Source organism: Phalangium opilio, unplaced genomic scaffold (genome assembly GCF_054372755.1).
Source record: "Phalangium opilio isolate 3A_F unplaced genomic scaffold, DU_Popi_V2 ptg000230l_1, whole genome shotgun sequence".
NCBI lineage: Eukaryota > Metazoa > Arthropoda > Arachnida > Opiliones > Phalangiidae > Phalangium > Phalangium opilio.
Genome location: NW_028324221.1, coordinates 1,324,822 through 1,348,247, shown reverse-complemented (window position 1 = coordinate 1,348,247; position 23,426 = coordinate 1,324,822). Strand labels below are relative to the sequence as shown.

The 23,426-nt window shown below is 35.5% G+C and overlaps 1 protein-coding gene across 6 annotated transcripts; it reads left to right on the top strand.

Annotated features, from left to right (window-relative positions):
- Positions 1-1,561: 1,561 nt before the first annotated feature.
- LOC149613539 (uncharacterized) lies at positions 1,562-7,489 on the top strand. 6 transcript variants are annotated; one of them, XM_089858031.1, is made up of 12 exons: positions 4,708-4,848; positions 5,016-5,211; positions 5,275-5,496; positions 5,584-5,718; positions 5,852-5,923; positions 6,092-6,142; positions 6,201-6,395; positions 6,459-6,509; positions 6,568-6,618; positions 6,689-6,915; positions 6,970-7,129; positions 7,210-7,489. In XM_089858031.1, the coding sequence occupies exons 2-12, from the start codon at positions 5,022-5,024 to the stop codon at positions 7,344-7,346; spliced, it is 1,491 nt and encodes a 496-aa protein (XP_089714157.1). In that variant the 5' UTR covers positions 4,708-4,848; positions 5,016-5,021; the 3' UTR covers positions 7,347-7,489. The 6 variants fall into 6 exon arrangements, with proteins under 6 accessions (XP_089714152.1, XP_089714151.1, XP_089714157.1 ...); XM_089858030.1 differs by having other exon boundaries at positions 6,089-6,142; XM_089858029.1 differs by having other exon boundaries at positions 5,828-5,923.
- The last annotated feature ends 15,937 nt before the right edge of the window (positions 7,490-23,426 follow it).

The following is a 23,426-nucleotide window of genomic DNA, read 5'->3' as shown; positions in this document are numbered from 1 at the left end:
GGGTTGTTACTAGGAATCCCATTCATTCATGTCAATGTTAACTACGTACTGGTCCTTTATTCTAACACCTAAATAAACTTCATCGGTGGTCAAAAAGACCATATGATTTTGGAAAACCCTTTTTTTTACTATCCCTCTTCTCTAAATATAAAGAGCATTTAGGCCTATTTTCGGGACCATCATTTTTGACTTGACCCAACACGAGTTAAGAGCAAAATTTAAGCGGTTAAAAGAAGTCACTCTAAAAGAAAATGGATCGAAACGTACGATGTTCCGCTGGACCAGATTGGTAAGTAATATGATACTATTACCTTTATTGCGATTTTGTTTAATTTTGATTCTCTCTCTTGTAGTCTTTTGCACGGCGTTGATACGCCATTTTCACCCTCGCCTTTTCATGAATTGGAAAATTTGGCCCCTTTTGAAAATTTCCAAATTACAATTCCTTCTCCTCCCTTATCGAACAACGACTCCGAAACTGAAGAACCGTCTTACACCTTAATACCTTGGTGTAGAATGCCAGGACCCTCATTTGAAACCCTCAATTGTCACTCGGACATGTAATTTTTTTCTGATTTTATTTCTTACTAAAATCGCTAACACAACCTCACACGTGTCTTCATTTCACAATTTTTTATTTTTTTTATAGAGTCAAAGGAATGGTAGAACAATACGTTCAAAGTTTGCGCCCTTTCATCAACGACGAGGACTACGTTGAAGTGTTGTTGTCACAACTGAATAGACTTGTAGAACACAACACTGTTAATAATAATGGCGAAAAGTGAGTAGTGTTTTCTCTATTAACATTACTAGAAAAAAATTTAACCCTTTTTTTAATTAGTCAATACGTTAATAATTGCAAGGGTTTCGCGTAAGTTTTTTTCATATACCTTAAAACTAGTATTATTGTTTATATAAATCTAGTATTATTGTATATATAGTTTATTTTATTATTTTTTTTATAATCAGCATGCTGTTGGAATTAGTCCAGCTTCGCACTTTCCGAGCGAGGATGCAAATAATTCAAATAAACATCGAACAAACCATTCGCCACGGCCAATTAGACGAAACATTATTTGAAGGAATATTTTGCATTATGACACATGCTATTAAAAAATATTGATTGAAAAAATCTTTTCAATTCAAAAGAATTTTTTAATATGCTCCTGAAGAATTTACCATTTTAAAAAATTTTTGTTAATTTTATTTTAAGTTTTTCTAAAAAAAACACAATGAATCAAAATAATATTTTGTTTTTTTTTTGAAAATGATTTTTTTTTGTAAAAAAAATAGTTCATAAACATCCAAGCAAACACAAAACATCCCTAGAATATCCTGAATCAATCCAAACCTCCATGCATGATCACATCCAAAATCAACATTATAGGGATATCTCTCCAATATCCAAATAACCCGTCATATGTCCAAAAGACATACGATGAACATGCAAATACCAACATCGAAATTATAATATACATTAGTGGTCCATATGATATTTAAATTACGTGATTTAAGTGCGCGCCTTCAAGTGGTCATCTATGTCAGTTTAAATATGAAATTATTTAAAAAACTAATTTTCTATTGAATTTATGAATTTATGTGTAATTATAATCAATATCATTATTGACTTAAATTATTATGTAAATTGTTATTATTTTAAATTATCAAGTGAAACCGAAAAGAATTAGTAACTAGGTGGGGTAAAGGCTCAAAAAAAGAACCGCGTGATAACGGGTTTGACGTCACGGGTCTAGGCGAGGCGAGGCGCTTCCAGCAAATTGTTTCGGAAACTCGGAAAGTTTGTCAACGTGTTCGGTTCATCGGTTGATTAGATCGCCCCTCTCTCTCTCTGCCTCTACGCGCCTTTCATACCGCGCGCCGGGAAAAATTTACGTTCGCCAGTCCACGGCTCCGCGCTTTGCCGCTTTCATTGTTCGACGCCATATTTGGAAAGTTCCCTCTTAGCGATAAGACGTTATTTAGTCATCATTAATTATACGTATTTATCCAACTTTAATTATACGTAATTACTCAACTTTAATTATACGTAATTATTCAACTTTAATTGCACTTCGAGGATATAAAAATTCAGGTAAGAAGTGAATATTTTTATACTTATTATTTATATGGTTAAGTCGAAATTGATATGGTGTAGATACACGAGGCTTAACAATTTTTACCGCTGATTCTGGTTCAGGCTCAGTAAATTTTCAAAAGTGTTTTTATTAATTTCAAATGTATTCCTAGATATTTAAATTTCCTATATAAATACTTTAATTCTGTTTACAAGCTAACCGACTTTGATATATTTGATCACATATGTAGGACTAGGCCTTAGCCTAAAGCTAAGTGCAGCTAACCGATTTTGATATTTGATCACATATGTAGGACTAGGCCTTAGCCTAAAGCTAAGTGCATAATTTATGAGCGGCTAAATGTGCGCCTGTTTTTGTTATTATAAAGGCATATCAAGGGAATTAACTACCCTCTTTTCCAAATATTACTAAATTGGGTTGTTTTTACCCCAAAATATTGCTACTTTTCCCAATTATTGTTATTAAGCCTTTCTATTGTCAACGTTTTCCACATTGTTATTTTACTTTATATCTTCTCTAAAAAATGGCGCACTTTTAGCCACTCGTCAAAATTTAGCTGTCTTCAAAGACTATCTAAAGCGACCTTTAACATTTTTAAACATTTAAATACAATGGAAAGGCTTCAGGTTTATGGTGACAATATGTGTTTGTGTTAAGCAGGATTAAAATGCCAAAAGGACGATATAAGCCGTTATCTTCACTGTCTTCTAGACAACGATTCAGACTAATTAATTCGGCAACTAATGGCATTCAATCCGATATATCAGAATGTAACTTGCCTGATGGAGAACCTATTGATAGTGTCGATGCTATGGGGGAGGGAGATGAACATGAGAGTGATGGTGGTGGAAATATAGGGATAGTAGATAACGAGAATCAGATAAACGTTTCAGAACCAGAGTTTAGCAATAACTCTGAAGATGAAAACCACTTTGACGTAGATTTTAATTCTAAAATTGACTTGGAAAGTCTTCAAGGAACGGATGTACAAAATGTTTCAGCTAGTCTAGCTCGGTGGGTTACGTGCCATGGAATCTCTAAAAATGCAGTTAATGGCCTATTGAAAATAATGAGAACGCACAAATGCTTCGAAGAACTTCCAAAAGACTCACGAACCCTCTTACAAACACCTAGATCTTCTGTACTTGAAGAAATCACCCCAGGACACTATTTTCACTTCGGACTTGAAGCAGGCATTAGATTTGCGGCTAGTCGTGAAACTAATCCGGCTGTAGAAGTTCCAGTATTAAAAATTTTAATCAACATTGATGGTTTACCAATCGGAACCAGTAACACAAGCAGCTTTTGGCCTATATTGGGTACAATAGCGTCTCTTGAAAACTCTAAGCCCTTCGTGATTGGATTGTATCATGGATATAGCAAAAAAAATTCTTCTGATCAGTACTTGGCCTCATTTGTGACAGAAGCTTCGTATTTGGTAGAAGAAGGACTTGTCATAGATGGGAAAGATAAAATTGTTCAAATTTTCGGATTTATTTGCGACACTCCTGCAAGGGCATTTGTTCGTAAAGTTAAGGGGCATAATGGCTACTTTGGCTGTGACAAGTGTACGCAACCTGGCATAAGGCGAAGGGGACGGTTGTGTTTTCCAGATGTTAACGCACAATTACGAACTGACGAAAACTTTAGAAACAAAAGTCAAGCAGCTCATCATCACGGTACCAGCATATTAGAAACTTTAACAAACATCGATATTATTACTGACTTTCCATTGGATTATATGCATTTAGTTTGCTTGGGCGTTATGAAAAAAACATTGAAATTGTGGATGGGAGCCGAGGGTAAAAATTCAACTTATAAACTTAGACCTCATGAGATAATGGCAATATCAGAGCGCCTGGAATCGTTATCGTCGGTAACATGTTCGGAATTTGTTAGGAAACCTCGGTCATTGAAAGATGTCGATAGATATAAGGCAACAGAGTTTCGACAGATTGTGCTTTATTCGGGTATTGTTGTTCTACGAGGGATTCTCCCTAAGTCCCATTATGAGCTATTTCGGGCATTGCATGTCGCCATTCGCATTCTCGCTACACCGAAGCAAACAGTGGGAATGATCGAATTTGCAGAGAAGCTCTTAAAGTACTACGTTAAAAAATATGCTGTACTCTATGGTCAACATTTAGTTTCTTATAATGTGCACGGTTTAATCCACCTACCCACCGACTGTTTAAAGTATGGACATTTAGATACTTTCAGTGCATTTCAATTTGAAAACTATTTATTTACCTTGAAAAATAAACTATCCAACAGCGGTCATCCTTTGAAACAAGCCATAAACCGTCTTAGTGAAGAAAGAAAATTAGTTAGGTCATTTAAGGTGGAAATCGGAGTTTCCTTTCACATGACTCACGAAGATGGGCCCCTCTTAGTGGGCTGTACTGACCCACAATTTAAAAAAATCATAAAATCTGAATATCAACTAACAGTCGGGAAACGCGACAACTGTTGCTTTTTAAATGATTCATCAATCGTTGTTATTGAAAACTTTGCTACATCAGATGAGGACTCTTCAAGTATTTTGCTAGTAGGAAGAAAATTTACCCGTGTGAACAACTATTTTACTTCGCCATGCCAATCATCATTAACTGGAATTTTCCGCGTATCTAATTTATCTTCCTTAATGAAGTGGCCACTTCAGGAAGTTTTGGGCAAGGCCATGAAATACCCAGTTGACAACGACAACGAATTTGTTATATTCAAACTTCTACACTGTCTTTCTGAGTAAAAGGTAGAGAGTACATTTTGTAATATTGCATTACTGCTAAAGTGACTGTTTTAATGCAATGTAGTTCATAATAATCTTGCTTTGATGATATTTAATTGCCTGTTGCAGTAGAAGCATGTTTTTAGAAGTAATAACTGTACATGGTTTTAATTATACTAAATTTTTTTCAGTTCAAAATGGACTTCAAGATAGTAGAGTTTATTCATGGTGGAGTAGCTGTAATACCCAGTTCTTGGGTTTATGAAGACTTGGAGAAAACAAAATGTTATTGGCCGGGTGATAAAAATGCAACTCGTCAGGCAAAAAAGCTAACAGCTCCGATGGACGATTGGGAGTCATACGAAATGAACATTCTTCAAAGCTGCAGTACGTATTTTAAGTCTATATTGTAAAATTTTTGGATTCTAAAAGTTTTGTTGCTTTTTCCAGATACTTTTGAAGAAGCATGGAAGAAAATGGTCAAGTACGTAAGAGATACTGATATATCTAGTAGTGAAAATGAAAAAGGTCGTGGAAAACGGAAGAAAAGGCTAAACAAGGAAGTCAGTTTTCCGGAAAGAATTGACTCAGAATCCGAAAAAGAAAATGATAACCTACCAGTTGAAGATACTACTGAAATTCCTTCGTTATTTAACGTAGCTTCTGTCCAAGGTATACAATCTTTATGCAGCTCATTTATTAAATTACTACTGTTAATTGATTTATGGGGAAAATTTAAAGTAATTTAACTTTTCTTAGGTCCTGGTTTGACCAGCGCACTGAACAAGGAAAAGAATTCACAAAATAATTCATTAAAGAGACTTAATAAAGTTGCCAGCCGTGAATCTTTGATATTTGATGAATCTTTTGTGAATGATGATCTTTCGGATATTGGTAAATATTTGAATTTCATTTAAGCTTTTAATGAAACATTCAGCCATATTTTATAAAGTTTAATCGATTGGAATTTTTTATGAAATGTTTTAAATATAAAAAATAATAGCTTCCATTGATAAATTGTCACCAGAAAGACCCGAAAACCATACAAAGGATGATGATGAAGTTATTGGTAATGATGAACTTGGTAGTAATGATGAAGGTTTGTTTAATTATTGATTAACGTTTTGTAATTTAAAACTGGCATCCTTTCGTTGCAATAATTAATGTGAAGCCCTAGCTCAATTTTATGTTCCATTAGGATTTTATAATACTTAGATATATGTTCAGTATTTATATATATGATAGTAAAAACTTATATTAACAGCAGATGAGGATGAAATGGATAGCTTTTGTGTTGGACCACGCCCCATTTTCAAAAGTAAGAAATGGTCCTTAAATTCTTATTCCTGGAAGCTTTAAACGTTTTACATTTTCAGAGCCATTTGAGAAAACTAAACTGTCATCAGTTGCTGGAAAAAAAAATGGCAATATTTCTTCAAGAGGGATAAATACGTCACACGAACGTAATAAAACGTCTGCTCGGCCATGCTCTTTTAACACTTCCAGAAATGGAAGTCCAAGTTCCATTTCAAGGATCAGTCCGTCGTCAAATTTGTCACAGAGAATTAACAGTAAGATTATATTCGTATGTCACTAATATCTAGAAATTCACGTCTTATTTCTACTTCCTTCAGATGAAAGAAATTCATCATTGCCAACAAATAAAGATGGCTCAAATTCAACCTGTAAACTAACTGTACTTAATTGTAATTCAGCAAAAAATTAAATATGATATTTTTTCAGGTTTAACTCAAGGTTCTGTGAGAACTGCCGGTATAATTTCAATTAGCGAAGGTATGTAATTTTATGCTTTGCTAAAGACCTTTCATCGAATATATTTGTTAAACTATTTGTCTCTTTTTAGCTTGGTACCGCAGTATAAATAGGAATCAGGAAATTATAAAAAGCAATCAAAGACATATGTTGGAGACTTTAGAAGCCTTACTGAAAAATAGTCAAACGAGTGGCCAACGCAATATATCAACTGAAGAAATTACTGAACTCCAAGACGTTTTTGGCTTCACACTAAATAATGGAGAGCTAAATTTATTAGAAGATTCCCTAAGCAATCTAGAAAACATCACGAAATTAGTAAGGTTTATATTTTAATCGAAGTATCACAAATTAATAATATTTCCTTTTCAGCGAGCGTATCTGAAACAATTTGGTGGCTCAACTTTATACGATTGTTTAAAAAGGATTTTAGTCCATATCTTTACGGACAAATTGGCAAGTGAATACAGCTGGGAGGGTAGAAAAGGAAAGAAACCTTTAAGTAATTTACGGTTAATGAAAATAATAATTGGTAAGAAATTCACGGTTTAACACTAGTTTTCAACTTTTCATTGCTCACTAAACTATGTGTCTCTTTTATTCCTTTTACAGAGACTGTTCGTAGCTCAAAAAATTTTAAAGATGCAACTATTGCAGAAATTGAAAAGCACATAAAATCGTGGTTTACGCATGCTTCTGATAGAATTAAGTCCAAAGAAATGACTGCCGCCAAAAGACAGAAAACGTAGGCTAAAATGTAAAAATTAAGATATTGCGATTTTTTGCTTTTTCAAATTTAAATCATGGCACAAAAGAAAAAAAAGGTATTTTTAAAAAATCCATCAAAATATGATATGATAATTAGAAAAAAAAATATATATGACTATTGAATTTTTCAAAATAAAAATATTTAAAAATCAACTAAACTTTGCTATTTTTCCTACAAATATTAACACATGCTGTAATTAGGGAACAAACGAGTTTTCTATGATGCAACCTCTTAAAAACATTCCATGCATCACAGTTCAAATGTTCCTGGGGTGTCTCTTAGACATTTCAAACTATATAATCGTACACCCCAAGAATATTTTTCGGGTGCAAAATGTTCAGTACGGAATATTCATGGTAGTTGCTTCGGTTGTATTGGACATCTCTAGAATGTCTTTGGAATATACCCAGAATGTTATAAAATAAACTCGTACAAAACTAATGAACACAGGATGTTCAACGGAGGTAATTGGGTTAAAATGGACATTCTTTGAATGTCCATGTTAGGTCCTATGAACATCTTCATGTATATATTTAGAATGTCTTATTGATCAACATAATGGTGACATTTGGTTATCCATGGAACATCTAATATAACTCAAGTCAGGTTATTTGGATATCTTTTGGATCTATTGAATATCCATAAGAGATATATCCTGAATGTCCTGGGGACCTTTTGTGTTTGCTGGGATAAATTAAAAAACAGTTTAAATTTGTAAATTGCGTTTTTTTTCACATTTTAGACTTACATTCCTTTAAAGTTTATAACCGTAGGGTACAGTTTCGAAATTATTAGGTAAAATTCTTACTTTATCTAATATTATTCTGTGTACTTTAGTTTCATCGCGAGATACAACAATATGATTTGGTAATCTTCTTATTTGTTTAGGATTACGTATTTTAAAATCAGTAGTTTCATTTTCTTCAATTTCAACGCCCAATAAGGCTTTTAGGTTTTTTATATTTATAATTTTTTCCGAATTAGTGTCTAACCTAAATCCTTTCACTTTAGTAATATTATATTTTTTCCCCGAGTCAGGATCAAATATTGACATGCTATAATTTTTAGGACCTCCGCTTACGAATAATTGACAATATGCTCGCTTGCCAAAACATTCTAATTCATTTTTAAGTTGTCCCAAATAGTCTCCCGTAGGTAATAAAGGGTCTCCATTAGGTGTTAAATACAGTAATGAGGCAGTGTCGCAATAGTAGCAGGCTTGACCAACTTGTTCTGAAGACTCTAGTAAATGTAGCCTCGCCATTGCTGTAGTGTACGACGCCGCCGCGACTACTACATTCGTGTGTTTGTGTTCAATTTCGTTTCCTTCGGTAGGTATATATTTAACTAGAAGCGTCTTTTCGTTTATAGTCATAATACTTCTAACTTAAATTTCGGGATTTAATAATAATTCGAATAACTCACGACCAGTTTTCAAAACTTCCGTTTTGGTTAAAACAGTTCTTTGCGCGAATTTTCCCCATAAAGAATTGAGCATAAATTTTGCCAATCATCTTAACCCCTCGTTTTTCTTAATATTATCTAGATTCAAATCGATACCTTCCATTAATTTGTAATTTTTAACGTATTCTCGCTTCTCTTGTTCGGTGTTACAATTTGAAGGAAAACCGCTAGCCTCTGTTTTATATCTTAAAAAGGTATCGATATATTCTTGAAATAAGCCTCCCTTTCCGGTGACTTTATCGTATTCGGTTATTTCATAAACCCAAGCTTCGATCTTTTTTAAAATCACGTAACCTCTATTAACCGCGTGCCTAAGTTCGTCAATAACCCAAGTACCGTTTAATTGTCTTTCGTGAGGCTCGTGGTTACATTCCTCTTGATTTTTAGTTTTGCAACACGTGTAACACAATGTAAAAACTAATTTATTATTAATTTTAGCCGGAAGAACCGGGTGGTATAGGTTAGACGGGGGCAAAACTTCGCATTTAAGTAACCCTTCGAATTCAAAAATGTCGGGTATATTCTCGAGTAATATTTTGGGGTGACTTAACATGTTCTTTTTCCATTTATTTACATAGGGATATAAAGATGTGAAATCTAAATAATGAATCTGTTCGGTACCCCTTGTTTCGTGGAATGTTTTCAATGTATTTACACGACCTCCGAAAAAACTATCTTTAGGATTCAAGGGTTCTTTAATTTTAGTTAATAAATTCTCGTTCGATAGATAATCGCTAATTTCGGGATTATTTTTCTTTTCTAAATTCCACTCGCATTCCCAAATCGTTGACAATTTTATATTATTTGACGATTTTAGCTTGTTAATTATTTTCATCGTTCGAATCCATCTAGTATTTAAAGTTTGACCCGGATCACCCGATATAAGTTTATGTCTATTTAAAGGAAAGCAAACTTTACACCCGTGGAACCAACATCCGAAAAATTCAAACACTTCATTCTCGTACAGCCCGTCTACTTTCATATTAAGGACTCTCGCTTCTTTCCCCGTATACGCCGATTGAATTGGAATGTTTCTTTTATGGCTTAACCATACTAACCATTCAATCGCCACGCGAGATTGATTTTCTTTAAGGCGGTATAAATTCTTGGGTATTATACCTATCGTATCTTTTTTTAAAAAGGTTTTCCGATACACGTGACTACAAACCCCTGGCATTGTCACCGCCCCGCAACGAAACGGATCTACACCGACTCTATCTATTAAAAGTTTACGTAATATCAGGCAACCTTTTCTCAAGATAGTCACGTCATTCGAGCAATATTTATTAAGATCAATTAAAAAATTAAACCCATTTTCAGTTTGGGCTTCTTCGTTATACCATTTAAGAAACGATTCGTGATTTTTTGAGGTAAAATTTTCGAATCCGTAGGCCTCTTTGGGGGGTAATCCTTTCTCTATTACGTAATTGGTCTGTTCTTGATTGTTAATGTCGAAATTATGATCGACTACGTTAAATAGAAAGTGGGGGAAATACCCCTTAGATTCGTCATCCTCTCTAAAGCCGAAAGTGGCAGGGAATTTAGACAGAGCTACTGGGACGAATTTGCACGAGTCTAAGAATATTAAATTGTAAAGTTTGATCTGATATACCTCGGTTCCATTCACGATTAATTCCGGCTGCCAATTTTCGTCACGACCCATGATTTCTCTTAATAAAAATTTCTGGTCGTATTTACTACCGTTATGGCTAATTATAACGACGTTTTTAACGTCGGCCATTGTTCTTAGGTACTCCATAAAACCGTGTATAGGATTCGATCCGGCGAATTTTCTTTCTCTGTTTCCAAATTGACCGCATAACGCGCAAAATCTTAAATTTATTTCGTCGACGCAGTTTTCGCAAACAATTTGGCTAATAAGTAATATTGGTTGATGTTCGAATCCTTTCTCTTTACCGTCTTCTTCGTACCGTTTTATTTGTATCGATTCTATGTCGAAAAACACGAAGACGAAACTCGGTAAATTAGTTTGTCTTTTCTTCGCGGACGAAGCTAAAATCGGGGCATCTTTGATTTTTTGAATATAACAAAGATGGTCGGGACCTTGATATTTTCCACACACGTTGCAATACATTTCCCCTCAGATATGTTTTTCTTTTCTTTTGCTATAATCTATAACCTTAAAACATAACGAACAGAGAAATAATTTTTCGCAAAGAGGTTTAGGGCCTTGTAAATGACTTTGAAAACATTCCTCGCCCCTAAACGTTCTTAAACATTTGTCGCAATTTAGGTGTTCGCCTACGCAAATTTTACCTCTCATGCATCTATAGCAGAAATCGTTACATTGATGATTTTGATATTGCCAATAAGGAACTAAACATTTAAAACAAAATCTGTCGTGTCCAAAAAGGGGTCTAATGTTCGTTATCACGTTATAATGATTTTTTTCGTTTAAGAGAAACAACCTCGGTCTCTCGTCGTCAATTTCCCCCAATGTTAATATCGGTACGTTATTTTCGAATTTATATATTAATATAGAAAACTGATTTAAACAATTTCTAAATTTAACGAGGGATTCGGCATTACCGCAATCTTTGTTAGGTCTGACTCCCGCTTTGACGCAAAGCTTGAGCGCTTCGTCTTTTTGCTTTGAGTTATTAGACTTTCTGATGTTTTCCCAATGACGTTTAATGAACGTATCGTTGGTATTGTCATTCTTATGCTCCCAATGCGCTTTCGCGACAACCAAGGAACGCGGAAGACACAATACATCCGAATTTTCTATACGGGTAATTCCCCTTCGATCGCGACAAAATAAATTGTAGGGTTTAAGACCACCCGGTTTCTTACGACCGTGACCTTCGGGAACCCCTACCACGTGAAACGTTATATTTATAGGACCCATGAAAAATTTCTCTAGCTCATCATCGTACAATATCTCGGATATTTGTTCAAATATCGAATCAATATCTATTTGATCCGCTCTTTGAAACGATATTTCTAACTCGTTTCTTAATGGCAAATTGTAACTACTCATAGATATTTGAATATAATCTGTTGGTTTGTACTGCCTTAAAACGGTCTCTACTATATTCCGAATACCTTCCATTATATCGTTCGTTATTTTAACGACTAATTCTCTTCCGTATAAACTAAATTGTTCAATGTATTTTTGATTCTGACTTATAATTTGGCAACAAGGTAAATCATTTATCAAGGAAGGTTCCACCACTCTTCCTATTTGGTTGGAGGCAATATCGTCCTCTTCGCTAGAACTGGGTAAAAGTTCAACTTCCCAAATCGATTCGTCATCGCTTGGTTCAATCTCGCTGTTTTCATTTAGTCCCTCTTCTATCGCGTCTCCTTCTAATTTGTTGTTATTTTCTTCGAGATATTTCAATATATCCCTATCATACTGCGAATTCATAAAGTCTTCCTCCAGTGTTAAATTTTCATTTAATTCTAAACGTCTTTCTTCTATACTGTGTTCGTATAAAGGTCTAAATGGTTGCGGTATAAAACTATGTAAAGTCTCTAGTTCTTCTAATGTTTCGCAAGATTTCGGCGAAAGTTTAACCGAGCTCATAAATCGAATTATTTCTACGAACGCTTCCATAACTCCGAAACTCGCGTTCTTAAGAAATGTTGGTATTTCTAATAAAAAAGTCTTTAAAGGATCAACGTATAGAAAATGGCATAGGAAAAAATAAAATCTATATATTTTTTCGATAGGCCAAGGCCTACAACAGGCTAATTCCTCCAATTCCCAAATCAAACCTTCCGCGTCCATTATTTCGGAAGGTTTAAGTCGATAGGTGCGTGTTTCTCAAGCCGTATTCTGGAAAACTATTACGTACAACTAGAGTACAACTCCGTATTTATACTCTCCTATAACGTTCCCCTCCCTCGCACCCTCTACGGCTACTTCTTACTTTAGTTTTGACATGTTGAAGCTGGCAAAATTATTTAGGTGATATATTCTTTGTTGTCCTCTCAACAATAAAAGAGTAAATAAGTTATTTTATACCGAGAAAAGAAAGACTTTAAATACCTTTAGTATAATAATTGGGTTTTCCTATTATTCATACCTATTATAAAAAATACTCCTCTATGTGTCAAGAAAAGGAAATAAAAGAGGACCCTCAATTATTGGTTGTCAACAAGGTGAAATGAAGAGATATTTACCAACGTTTAAAAGGTCGTAAATCACTTAATCTCTAAGAGAAAATAAGAAAGATACGAGTAATAGAAAGTCTTTGTGCGGTGTTTTACGGGACCAGGTGCTATATTGTTACTACCCTCACTATTTTCAAATAAAAGCAGGCCATTAGTTACTGATAATTATTAGTTGTCATTCACCTGTCAACATGGAAACAAGTCGTAATGAAAGGAATATACCAATGTTAAAACCAAATACTATTGTTATTTCTTTGTGTTTTATTATAATTCTGGGAATTTTGGAATTTGTAAATTTATGGTTTCAGAACTTTGGCATTAAGATAAATTTAAGATCGAACAATGAGACTAAAGACTATCCATCCTATTTACATTTACAACAATACCCTAATAGTACCAACGCTAATTTTCGAGTATAAATAGGACCCTTACTTTACCATATTACCCACACTTTCTCGACGAACACCGACCAAGAAACATGGAACACGGAGACTCTAACAGTAAATATAGATTTTTTAGCCCTTTAACTCTCTCTCTTAATATTTAAAGAAACTCTGTCTCTTTATTTAAGTCTCTTTCTACGACCCGAACACCGGCGTCAGAAGAAAAATCTCAATTTCTCCGATTAAGAAAATCAATACCCGTTTTCATTTAAGCGATAAATTATGCTTAACTTTCAGCTTTGAGAATTTACACTTAGACATAGAACTCCATATTAACAACAAAAACTCTTTCGAAACCTTCGCTTTAACCGACGACGAGTTTCACAATCTGCTCTTAAAGATTGTCCTCTAGCCGGTTGGACATCGGGGAACGAACCCCGTCAATTTGAAGCGCTACTTTCTGACAACGGCAATAGAAAAGTAACTGCTCTCGCGTCTAAAGATTGTTTAAAATTTTATTCCGAAATCAATGATAAAAAATTGTGCGAAATAACTCTTAACTCCTTTGAAGCTTACGAATTAAATAGAAGCTCAGAAACCATTAACACTCATTTACATAGACTAAGATCTCATAAGGTCGTATTCAGAACCATGATTGAAGTTATAAATGATTATCTTTCAAGCATTTACGAAATGCTTTTCGACACTAAAATACTCCCCTCTCATTTATACATGATTGAAGAACACGAAAAATTTGATCGCGTTTACAGTTATTTTACAAATTACATCTCCCCTTTTAAAATTATAAAAGAATTTGAAGAGAAATTGAAAACGAGTTTAACAGTTACAATATCTTTAGTATATTAGCTGGACAACTTTATATTTTAAAGGATTGCATTAATTTTTAAAAGAAGTCTTATTAAAAGGCTTTTTTATGTTTTGTATTGTTTTTATTAGAATATATGTAACATTTGAATATTATTTCTGATGTATTGTCAATTTTCTTATAACTTTAGTTATGAATTTGTGGTAATAAAGTTTTTAAACTTTATACACGTTTGGTATTTTTTAAAAAACATATATTAGGGTCTTGGTCATCTTGTTTTCCTACTACAACGTACCCTTTTAAATAAGATAAGAAAAGAACAAATCTGAGCTTAAAGAGGACCCCTCGCGACTTGAAGAAATTCTTCTTTTTTTCCGTCAAATAAGGTTGACCATAACGACATCTAGCGGTGAAAAAATATCTTTCCCTTTAAACCCTAAAAAGAGTTTCGCCTCTCAAAAACATATATTTTACCTATAATACCAAATGGGGTGAGGGGAGGGGTGGATGAAAATATGGTCGAGCAGGTTCCCTATAAACCCAAAAAAGACTTTCCCTATAATACCAAATGGGGGTCGCAGAAAAAGAGAACAAAATGGGGGGAGGGGAGGGGGAGGAGTTTTCCCTATAATACCAAAGGGGGCCGGCAAGGGGGGTCGCAGGGGAGATCCATTCCCTGTACTGCCGTATTATTCTCTGACATTGTCCACTGGAGTGCGCAAAAATTGTGCCGCGTCTTCAAAGTCAAACAATCAGAACTTCGGAAAAATTTACTGGTCAACTGTCCAGTGACCCCCTTAGTGTTTAAAATACTTATGGAACATTATTGGACAATGTCCAGTGTTCTGTGCTTATTTCAGGCCCAGGACTCCCAACTGAAACATAGCCTATTCGATCCGAGCTACTGGACGCTGCGCTGCAGCTGCTCGCGCAGCGCGAGCAGCTTGCATCGTGATACGCGTGATCGAGTGGGCTATGACTGAAGTGAAGATTTCTTTTTCTCTCGATCACGCGCAACACGTCACAGGGTGGGAAATAAGGATTTTTTTAAACTGGACATTAGGCCAGCGACCCTCCCGAGTCCTGACTTGCAATAAATAAACTGGTCCGTGACCATTGACCAGAGCACGTCGTCTGCTAAACTAAAGTAGTGGATAATTAAAATATTATTATTTTAATGTTTGGACTCTAGTAAACTAGTCTCGTGGACCACTGACCCTCCGATTTAATTTTTGAACTGGACCAGGCAATTTTTAAACTGGTCATTTGTCCTGTGTCACCGCCTTATTTCACACGATGGCGAGAGTTGCTTTGCGTTGTCGAGTGCGTGATGGAGTGGGCTATGCCTGGAGTCCCAAGTCAGTCTCCCAACCTCCGCGACTTCCTACCCAAATACCCACTAGCATAGCCCACTCGATCACGCTCTCTTTTCTCCAGCTACATATTTTGAAGAGGGCACTTTTTAGGCGTATTAGCAATCTTAAAACATCTTTGTGGACTTTTAGGGTAGCCCTGACTATATTGTGTTTAAGGTTTTAAGCTTAATATCAAACAGACGATAGTTTATGCTACAAAAAAGTTTGAAATTGCAATTTCGGATCGTCTTTGTGAAGTTTTAAGGATATCCGAATTTCATGTTGGGCTTATGAAAATGAAAACTATGAGCTAAAGGTTACACGGACATAAATCATCATTTTTAAAAATTATGTAAAATTGTCAATTTGGTCCTATTTCTGGAATTTTTAGGGGGACGCCTCGCGTTTCAATAAACAAATGTAAAAAATTGTATTATGCTAATTATTGTAAGAATACAAACTTTTAATGATTTACGTTTTTTATTGAACTATCATTATAAATAAAAGTCGGATTGAGCTAAAGTTACGGTCCCCTTTATATATGTTTCTGCTTATAGTGTAGATTTTGAAAATGTAAAACAGTTTCTTAACAATCTTAATTAAAATGAAGACTGAAGGAACAGATATTAATCAAAAATGTCTTGATTAGAATCAAGACCTGAAAAGTATCGATAAGACTGAGGTTATCACTTGACTGAAGGATCAGATATTAATTTTTCTTTTTAATTGACACTTAAAGGCATGCTTAAGAAAAAACGACGTTCCATTACCGTTTTCCGTTGAAATAACTTATTTTACTGGTAATCAATTTCAAAAATTTACTTATCTCGGCTTTTCGACCACAATTCCATTCCCCGAAAACATTTTATCATTACATTAATTACTTTTGGGAGATAATGTGTCAAAATAAGCCATAAAACAGCAAGAAAAACTGTAATAGTGGTCTGTTTAGCCATGAAAACAGCCTTTAAATAGTTAAAAGCAACATATAACCCTTCCGAGACTAACAGGACCTGAACAAACTAGAGCTTTACCCGCTACTAGTAAAACCAGGGAGAATTTATGTAAACTGGAGTTGAAATATCATCATGTGCGACCTGTGGCACGGAAACTTCCAGTGTTCCTTGTGATGCATCATCTGAACGCTGAGGATGCTGGGAGGACTTCGGTGCCATGTGTAGCCCACTCTATCCCGCAAGCTTAACGACACAACCTGCTATAGCGGGAGCAGCTTTCTTCCGTGAGCATGGATCGAGTGGGCTATGATCCAATGGAATTTTTTCGCTGTTATCTGCTATTTTCACGGACCACTCGTTCACGCCAAATCAATCTTTCACCTCACTTGAATTTTTCATGATTATATTAAGATTTGAAGGAACAAAATTCCAGATTACTATTTTCACTACCATCTCCCTCTGCTAACTTGAAGCAAACTTTCCTCTCATTTTGCTGCTCATTACCGGTGTCATTCCCTCTAGTTTCAGTTCTTTATAACTACTATCATGAGTTTACTTATTTCAAACCAAAATATAAAAAAATTGTATTCTTTTTCCTATTGTGCTACTTAGAATTTACAAATGTATAACGTTGTTACGTGCCATATTAAATAGTCTCTAACCATTGTTAGAAACTAAAGAGAGAATTTGCGGAGTAACACTGATCATGCCCTGAACTATGAGAAAGAACAATACGACGGTTGACCAAAGTACACTTGATATCACATCATTTTGCAAAACCACAAGTAAAAATCTTACTGTCCCTATTGAATTTGCCGCCATTGCTTTTAGAATAATTAAAATGTTCCACTGCAAAGCGTGCCGGGACGAATGGGGATGTAACGTCTTAAGGAACCTTTTAAAACGCAAATCCATACACGTACTCTCTCAAAAGTAATTAATGTAATGATAAAATGTTTTCGGGGAATGGAATTGTGGTCGAAAAGCCGAGATAAGTAAATTTTTGAAATTGATTACCAGTAAAATAAGTTATTTCAACGGAAAACGGTAATGGAACGCTGTTTTTTCTTAAGCATGCCTTTAAGTGTCAATTAAAAAGAAAAATTAATATCTGATCCTTCAGTCAAGTGATAACCTCAGTCTTATCGATACTTTTCAGGTCTTGATTCTAATCAAGATATTTTTGATTAATAAAGTATGAGAGCTTTCAAAAAAAAAGTGTTGCAATCCATTTAAAGCTCACAAAAAAGCCATCTACGGTAAGATCAGTATATGGTGTTTTATTTGAGACACTCACAATGTTGTACGCAAATTTTCATGGCTCATATTAATAAATCGTTGTTTATAAAAGAAGCAGCCATATTAAAAATAACAACTGGGAAAGACGTAAAACCAGGACAGAAACTGTGCTCGAACTGTTATGAGCATTTTCTCGGATAACAGCTCCTCCCACCATCTCCTGAAGAATGTAACTAAACACTTTAATTTTTAAGTAAAAGCCCTGCATCTGACCGTTCATTTGAGTTGTCGGGAAGAGTTCAAGATCAAGAAGACGTTCAAGCCCTGAACGAAAATCTTTTGAACTTAAGTACTTCACCAGATAACCGCCACGGTTTGCCAACAATGCAACGATCAGCATATGCGAAAAGGAAAGTTGAAGAAGCAGCTGAAGGGCTAAAAACAAAGTTTGTCAAACTTCTTAGCATACCTGAAGAAGAATATGAAGCAGCTACTTCAAAGAGAGATGATTTTGAAGATTTACTAGTCTATCCTAAAACTAAAATAGAGAAAACAACGAGACAGGAGAAATGCAAACTTCTAACAATAATTCCCCTTACATGGTCAGTAAGAAAAATTTCCGAAGAATTTAATATATCCAGATATTTAGCCAAAAAGTGTCGTTTGCTGAAAAAAGAAAAAGGAATTTTCAATGAAATAGAGAGGAGGAAAGGCAAGCCCATTTCAAAAGACACGTTTGACATGGTTAAAAAATTTTATGAAGATGATGAAATTTCTCGAATTTGCCCAGGGAAGAAAGAATTTATATCCGTTCGAATACAAGAACAAAGAGTTCAAAAGCAGAAGAGGCTGATATTATCAAACATTAGGGAAGTCTACCTCCAGTTTAAATATAGATACCCAGACGCAAAAGTTGGTTTTTCCAAATTTTGTTCTCTAAGACCGAAATGGTGTGTAACCGTCGATTCGAGTGGCTCTCACTCGGTCTGCGTTTGCGAAAAACACCAGAACATCAAATTAATGACGACGGCACTTCATGGACATCCAGATTATAAATACTTAATGTCTAAATATGTTTGCGACCTTAATGATCGTCAGTGCATGCTTTATCTGTGCAGAAACTGCCCTGATCGTGTGGAATTTTGTAATTATGTTCAGGCGCTCTTTGATGAAAATGAAATTGACATTGAAGATAAAATTTCTGTCAAGCAATGGATCCATAAAGATTCCCAAAACCAAATTGAAAGAAATTTTGATGTCTGCCAGGGAATTTGGTGAGAATTTAGCATCCAGCATGGAAAAAGCTTAAGAGCACCATTACATTGCAAGAGCACAGGCGTCATATTCAGTGGCGCCGCCAGAGGTAATCGCAGTAAGCGACTGCTTACTTCAAATTTTGAAGGGGGTATAATTTTGCAGAAAGGACCTCATTTACAAAAATAGGATTTTACTGAACATATTCAAAATTTAGTCCTGGAGTCGCAGGTGGAATAACGCGGAGGCTATTACAGGTTTGGCCGAATTTTGTAGTTCGTCGCTATCATAATGGGATGGGGTTAGGTTAGCAAAGAATGCGCTTTGGGGATGGGGACCTTTAGTCCTACCGGGCCTAGAAGTGAGAGGCGAAAATATTTTCACTTGATCGAACCCTCCTGCTGGTAGTAATTTATTGGAAGCGAAAGAGGTAACTAAAAATATTTCGCACTTTTCACTCGACCAGCTCAATTGTCTTACTTTTTTGTGTACTGATATAGATCGTCAACGGGACGGCGCTGACTCGAGGACAATTATTAGAGAGTTTATGCTGCACTACTTGTAGGCTTCTACAGTGAATTTGTCCAATGCACTGTAGAAGCTAACACGTATTGCAACTAAAACTCTCTACTCTTACTTCTTATTTCGAAATAGTAAATACCAATGAGGTATTTGAGTGGGTCAGTAGAATTAAATCTCCAGTTCGTAAGTGTTTTTTAAATGGGACCAAAGGTCTTCTGAATCTTTTGCTGATAAATTTGTTATATAGTTAATACATGAAAAATTTATCTTATTGAAAAATGAACGTGGTTTTATAGAAAAAATCTGAATCGGGTGCCATAAAACGGGAAAAAATTAAGAAAAATAAAAAACTTATAGAGAACCAGAAACAGTCGATGAATCGTTTCTTGTGCCATTCAGCCGCTGCTTTGCAAGACATAAGTTCATCGACTGAGAAGCGAAATGCGGCATCTGAAGTAGAATTAGCGGAGCCTGAGGCTGCCGCAGCCGCAGCAACGTGCTCCAGCAGAGAGAATTTAGAAGGGGAGTGGAAAGCCCCCCTTTGACTCTAGTAAACGTGATGACGCCCAAAGAAGATGTCGCGTTGAGCTTTTTGGGGTAGGCGAGTTTCCGGCCACGTGTTCAAAAATCTCTCTGTTACAAGCGCATCATACCGGAAATCGACCTGCCTAGATAACGTTTAGCAGACGACGTTGCGCTACATTCCAAACCACCCCTTCCACTCCCCTTCTAAATTCTCTCTGGCTCCAGCAACGAAATCATTATGACGGGAGAGCTTTCAAGTACAATCAAAAACCAAATAACTTCGGATCATAACACTATGAGGACATCAACTAGTACAAAAAAAATTTGGACATAAACTTGGACCAAGATTCTCTGCCTGTTCGACCTGTTTTATCAGATTACCCAAGAAACGCAGAAAATAGAAGCTTCAGTACCTTTTGGTATTAATATGATATGCTGGAGTATTCAGTGAAATTGAACAAAGCATATTGCTTTTGCTGTCGTAATTTCTTTAAATCGGCTGATACGAAGCTAGTCTCAGGATTCAGTGATTGGAGGAATTTAAGCAAAGTGTTAAAAGATCACTTTCTGTCCGAAAAATCGGTTCACCAAGAAGCTCGTGCAAAACATTTAGATTACGTTCACGCGAAAAATAACGGTTCAATTGCTTGCAAAATTGATGACAATCACAGTGATCGCGTGAATAGAAACAGAGAAGTGTTGAAAACTCACGTCGAAGGGATTCTGCTTTGCGCCAAGCAAAATTTAGCTCTTCGAGGACACAGGAATGAAAACGACGCTTTAAGTAACCGAGGTAACTTTATTGAAATTTTGGACTTGTTAAAGCGGAAAATTCCAGAATTCAAAACACTTTCGGAAAAAATGCCAAATAACGCTTAATACAAACACAGCTCAATACAAAATGAACTAATTGACATCAGTGCTAAATTAGTTGAAACAAACCTAGTTAATGAGATTATCAAGTCAGGTGGATATTTTTCCGTTATAGCGAGAGATAACGGTGGAATAGAGCAGCTTAGTGTTTGTGTACTCTACCCATTTGAAGATAAAGTAAAAGAACGTTTTTTAGGTTATTTTGATTTACACGTATTCAACGCTGAAGCTATTCCGTCAGGAATAATATGTATTTTATCAAATAGTGGGTTGGACATTACTAAATGTGTTGCACAGAGTTACGATGGTGCTAGTGTTATGTCAGGAAATGCAAATGGCGTGAACATTCGTGGAAGTGGTGCTTGTCCCTATATACATTGTTACGCCCCCCGTTTTAATTTAGTTTTGATAGATTGTTGCTCAGACATGCAGCAGGTAAGAGAACTACTCGGCTTGCTCCAAGCTATCTATAACTTTCAAAGCAACTCCGTATTAAGAAGCGAGTATTTTCAAGAATCGCAAAAAGAACTTGAGTACAAAGAAATATTGAAAATGCCACAAAGCTGTCAAACTCGATGGTCTAGCAAGAAAATAGGATTGTATTATTTTAGAAATAGAATTGATTCGATTTTATTAGGTTTAGAAATAGAAATGATTCCAATTTAGTAGGTTTTGAAAATATTGTTGAAACCGGAAAACCAGACGAATCCGCTGAATGCAGAGGATATATGAGCCAGTTAAAAAACTTCGATAATTTGTTAGTACTAATTATTTTAGATGAAGTTCTTGAGAGAACAAAAGTTAGTTTACTCCCGAGCCGCAGACATGTGCGAAGCAACTGTTTCTGGGATTAAAGAAATGAGAAACGAGGAGACTTGATGAAATTTGGAAAGAGGCATCAAAATAAGCATATAAAATATCATTTGTAGTTCAAGAAATAGAATTGATTCGAATTTATTAGGTTTTCAAAACATTGTTGAAACCGGAAAACCAGAAGAATCCGCTGAATGCAGAGGATATATGCGGCAGTTAAAAAACTTCGATAATTTGTTAGTACTAATTATTTTAGATGAAGTTCTTGAGAGAACAAAAGTTAGTTTACTCCCGAGCCGCAGACATGTGCGAAGCAACTGTTTCTGGAATTAAAGAAATGAGAAACGAGGAGACTTGATGATGAAATTTGGAAAGAGGCATCAAAATTAGCATATAAAATATCAGTTGTAGTTCCAGATCCAAACCGCAAACCAGCGATATGTTTAAAAAGAAAGCGAAGAAAAGGGTTGGGGGCAGTTTAGTTTACAGTACTCTAGGAAATAGGTCAGATGATTCTTTAACAGTAACAGAGAAATAAAAATTAATATTCTATGAAGTTTTGAATAAATTTAACCATGAATTAATGAGAAGGTTAACAAATAATTCTAGTCTATTCAAGTTTTTATCGGCCTCTGAGCCTAAGGATGTCAATTTTCTAAGAGATGAAAACGTCAATAATTTTTTCAAGGTTTTTGTAAGATTTGAATTTGATTTGATTTCTTTAAAATCTGAACTACTTTTAGTTAAAAACATTGTTAAGAATCATCAACTATCTTCTCTTGACGAATGCTACAATTACTTAATTAAAACGAAGGACCGGTTTTTAAACTTATTGAAATACTTCGATCTAGTGTTCTGCCTCTTGTGAATGAAGTTTCAGTGCACTAAACCGAATAAAAGTCTACTCGCGAACTGCAATGAAGGAAAGTAGGCTATCACATCTAGCTGTGTTATAAATCAACAGAAAAATCTGTAACGTTTTAAGGGACAATACCGCAACTGTTGTTGATGAATTTAGAAAATCTCAAAATAGAAGATTATAGCAACGCCTTTTTATTATAGGGTAGGGGGCCCATTCACAAAATACCGCTTACCCCGCAAACGTTTCTAGCGGCGCCACTGTAGAAGTAAGCCTAGCGCTGCCATCCCCAAAAATTTGCAAAATCAGGGGAACTCTCTCGTGCCCCGGCGCGCGGAATGAACGTCGCCAACGGGACAAGATGACCAATCACAGGGCGCGTACGGAAACCTACAGTGGGCACAAGAAAAAACTAAGCTAATATTTCAATACCTAGAAAGAATCGATTAGGCCTAACATTTAAATAGCAATATTAAAGGTGGCCTACTGGCCTATAGGTAATGTAAGCTTAATATTAAGTGTGTTATTTCAATACATTTTTGGTAACAACGTCTAAACACAATGGAAGGTGGCCCTTAAAAGGGCCGTTTTTTGGGCAGTTTAATCTGTCGTGCCCAGGAGCAATAATTAGCTTATATATATGATATAAGGTGGCCCTCAAAAGGGCCGTTTTTCGAAGTTGGTTTTCCGAACTTTTCGTTTCGGTTTGTGCCGCCGCCACTGGCCTAAGTGGCCTCCTCCTTCCATTTGTTTTTACCCACTCTTTGGCGGGGGGGGGCTGGGCTGATTATAAAGCTTTTCGAAATCCAGGAACCAAAATCTTTCAGGGGTGCGGGGTCTTTTTTTGACGG

What these genes read in the sequence shown, in the direction of transcription:
- LOC149613539 (XM_089858025.1), top strand. Translation starts at nt 2,764, where the DNA reads ATGCCAAAAGGACGATATAAGCCGTTATCTTCACTGTCTTCTAGACAA.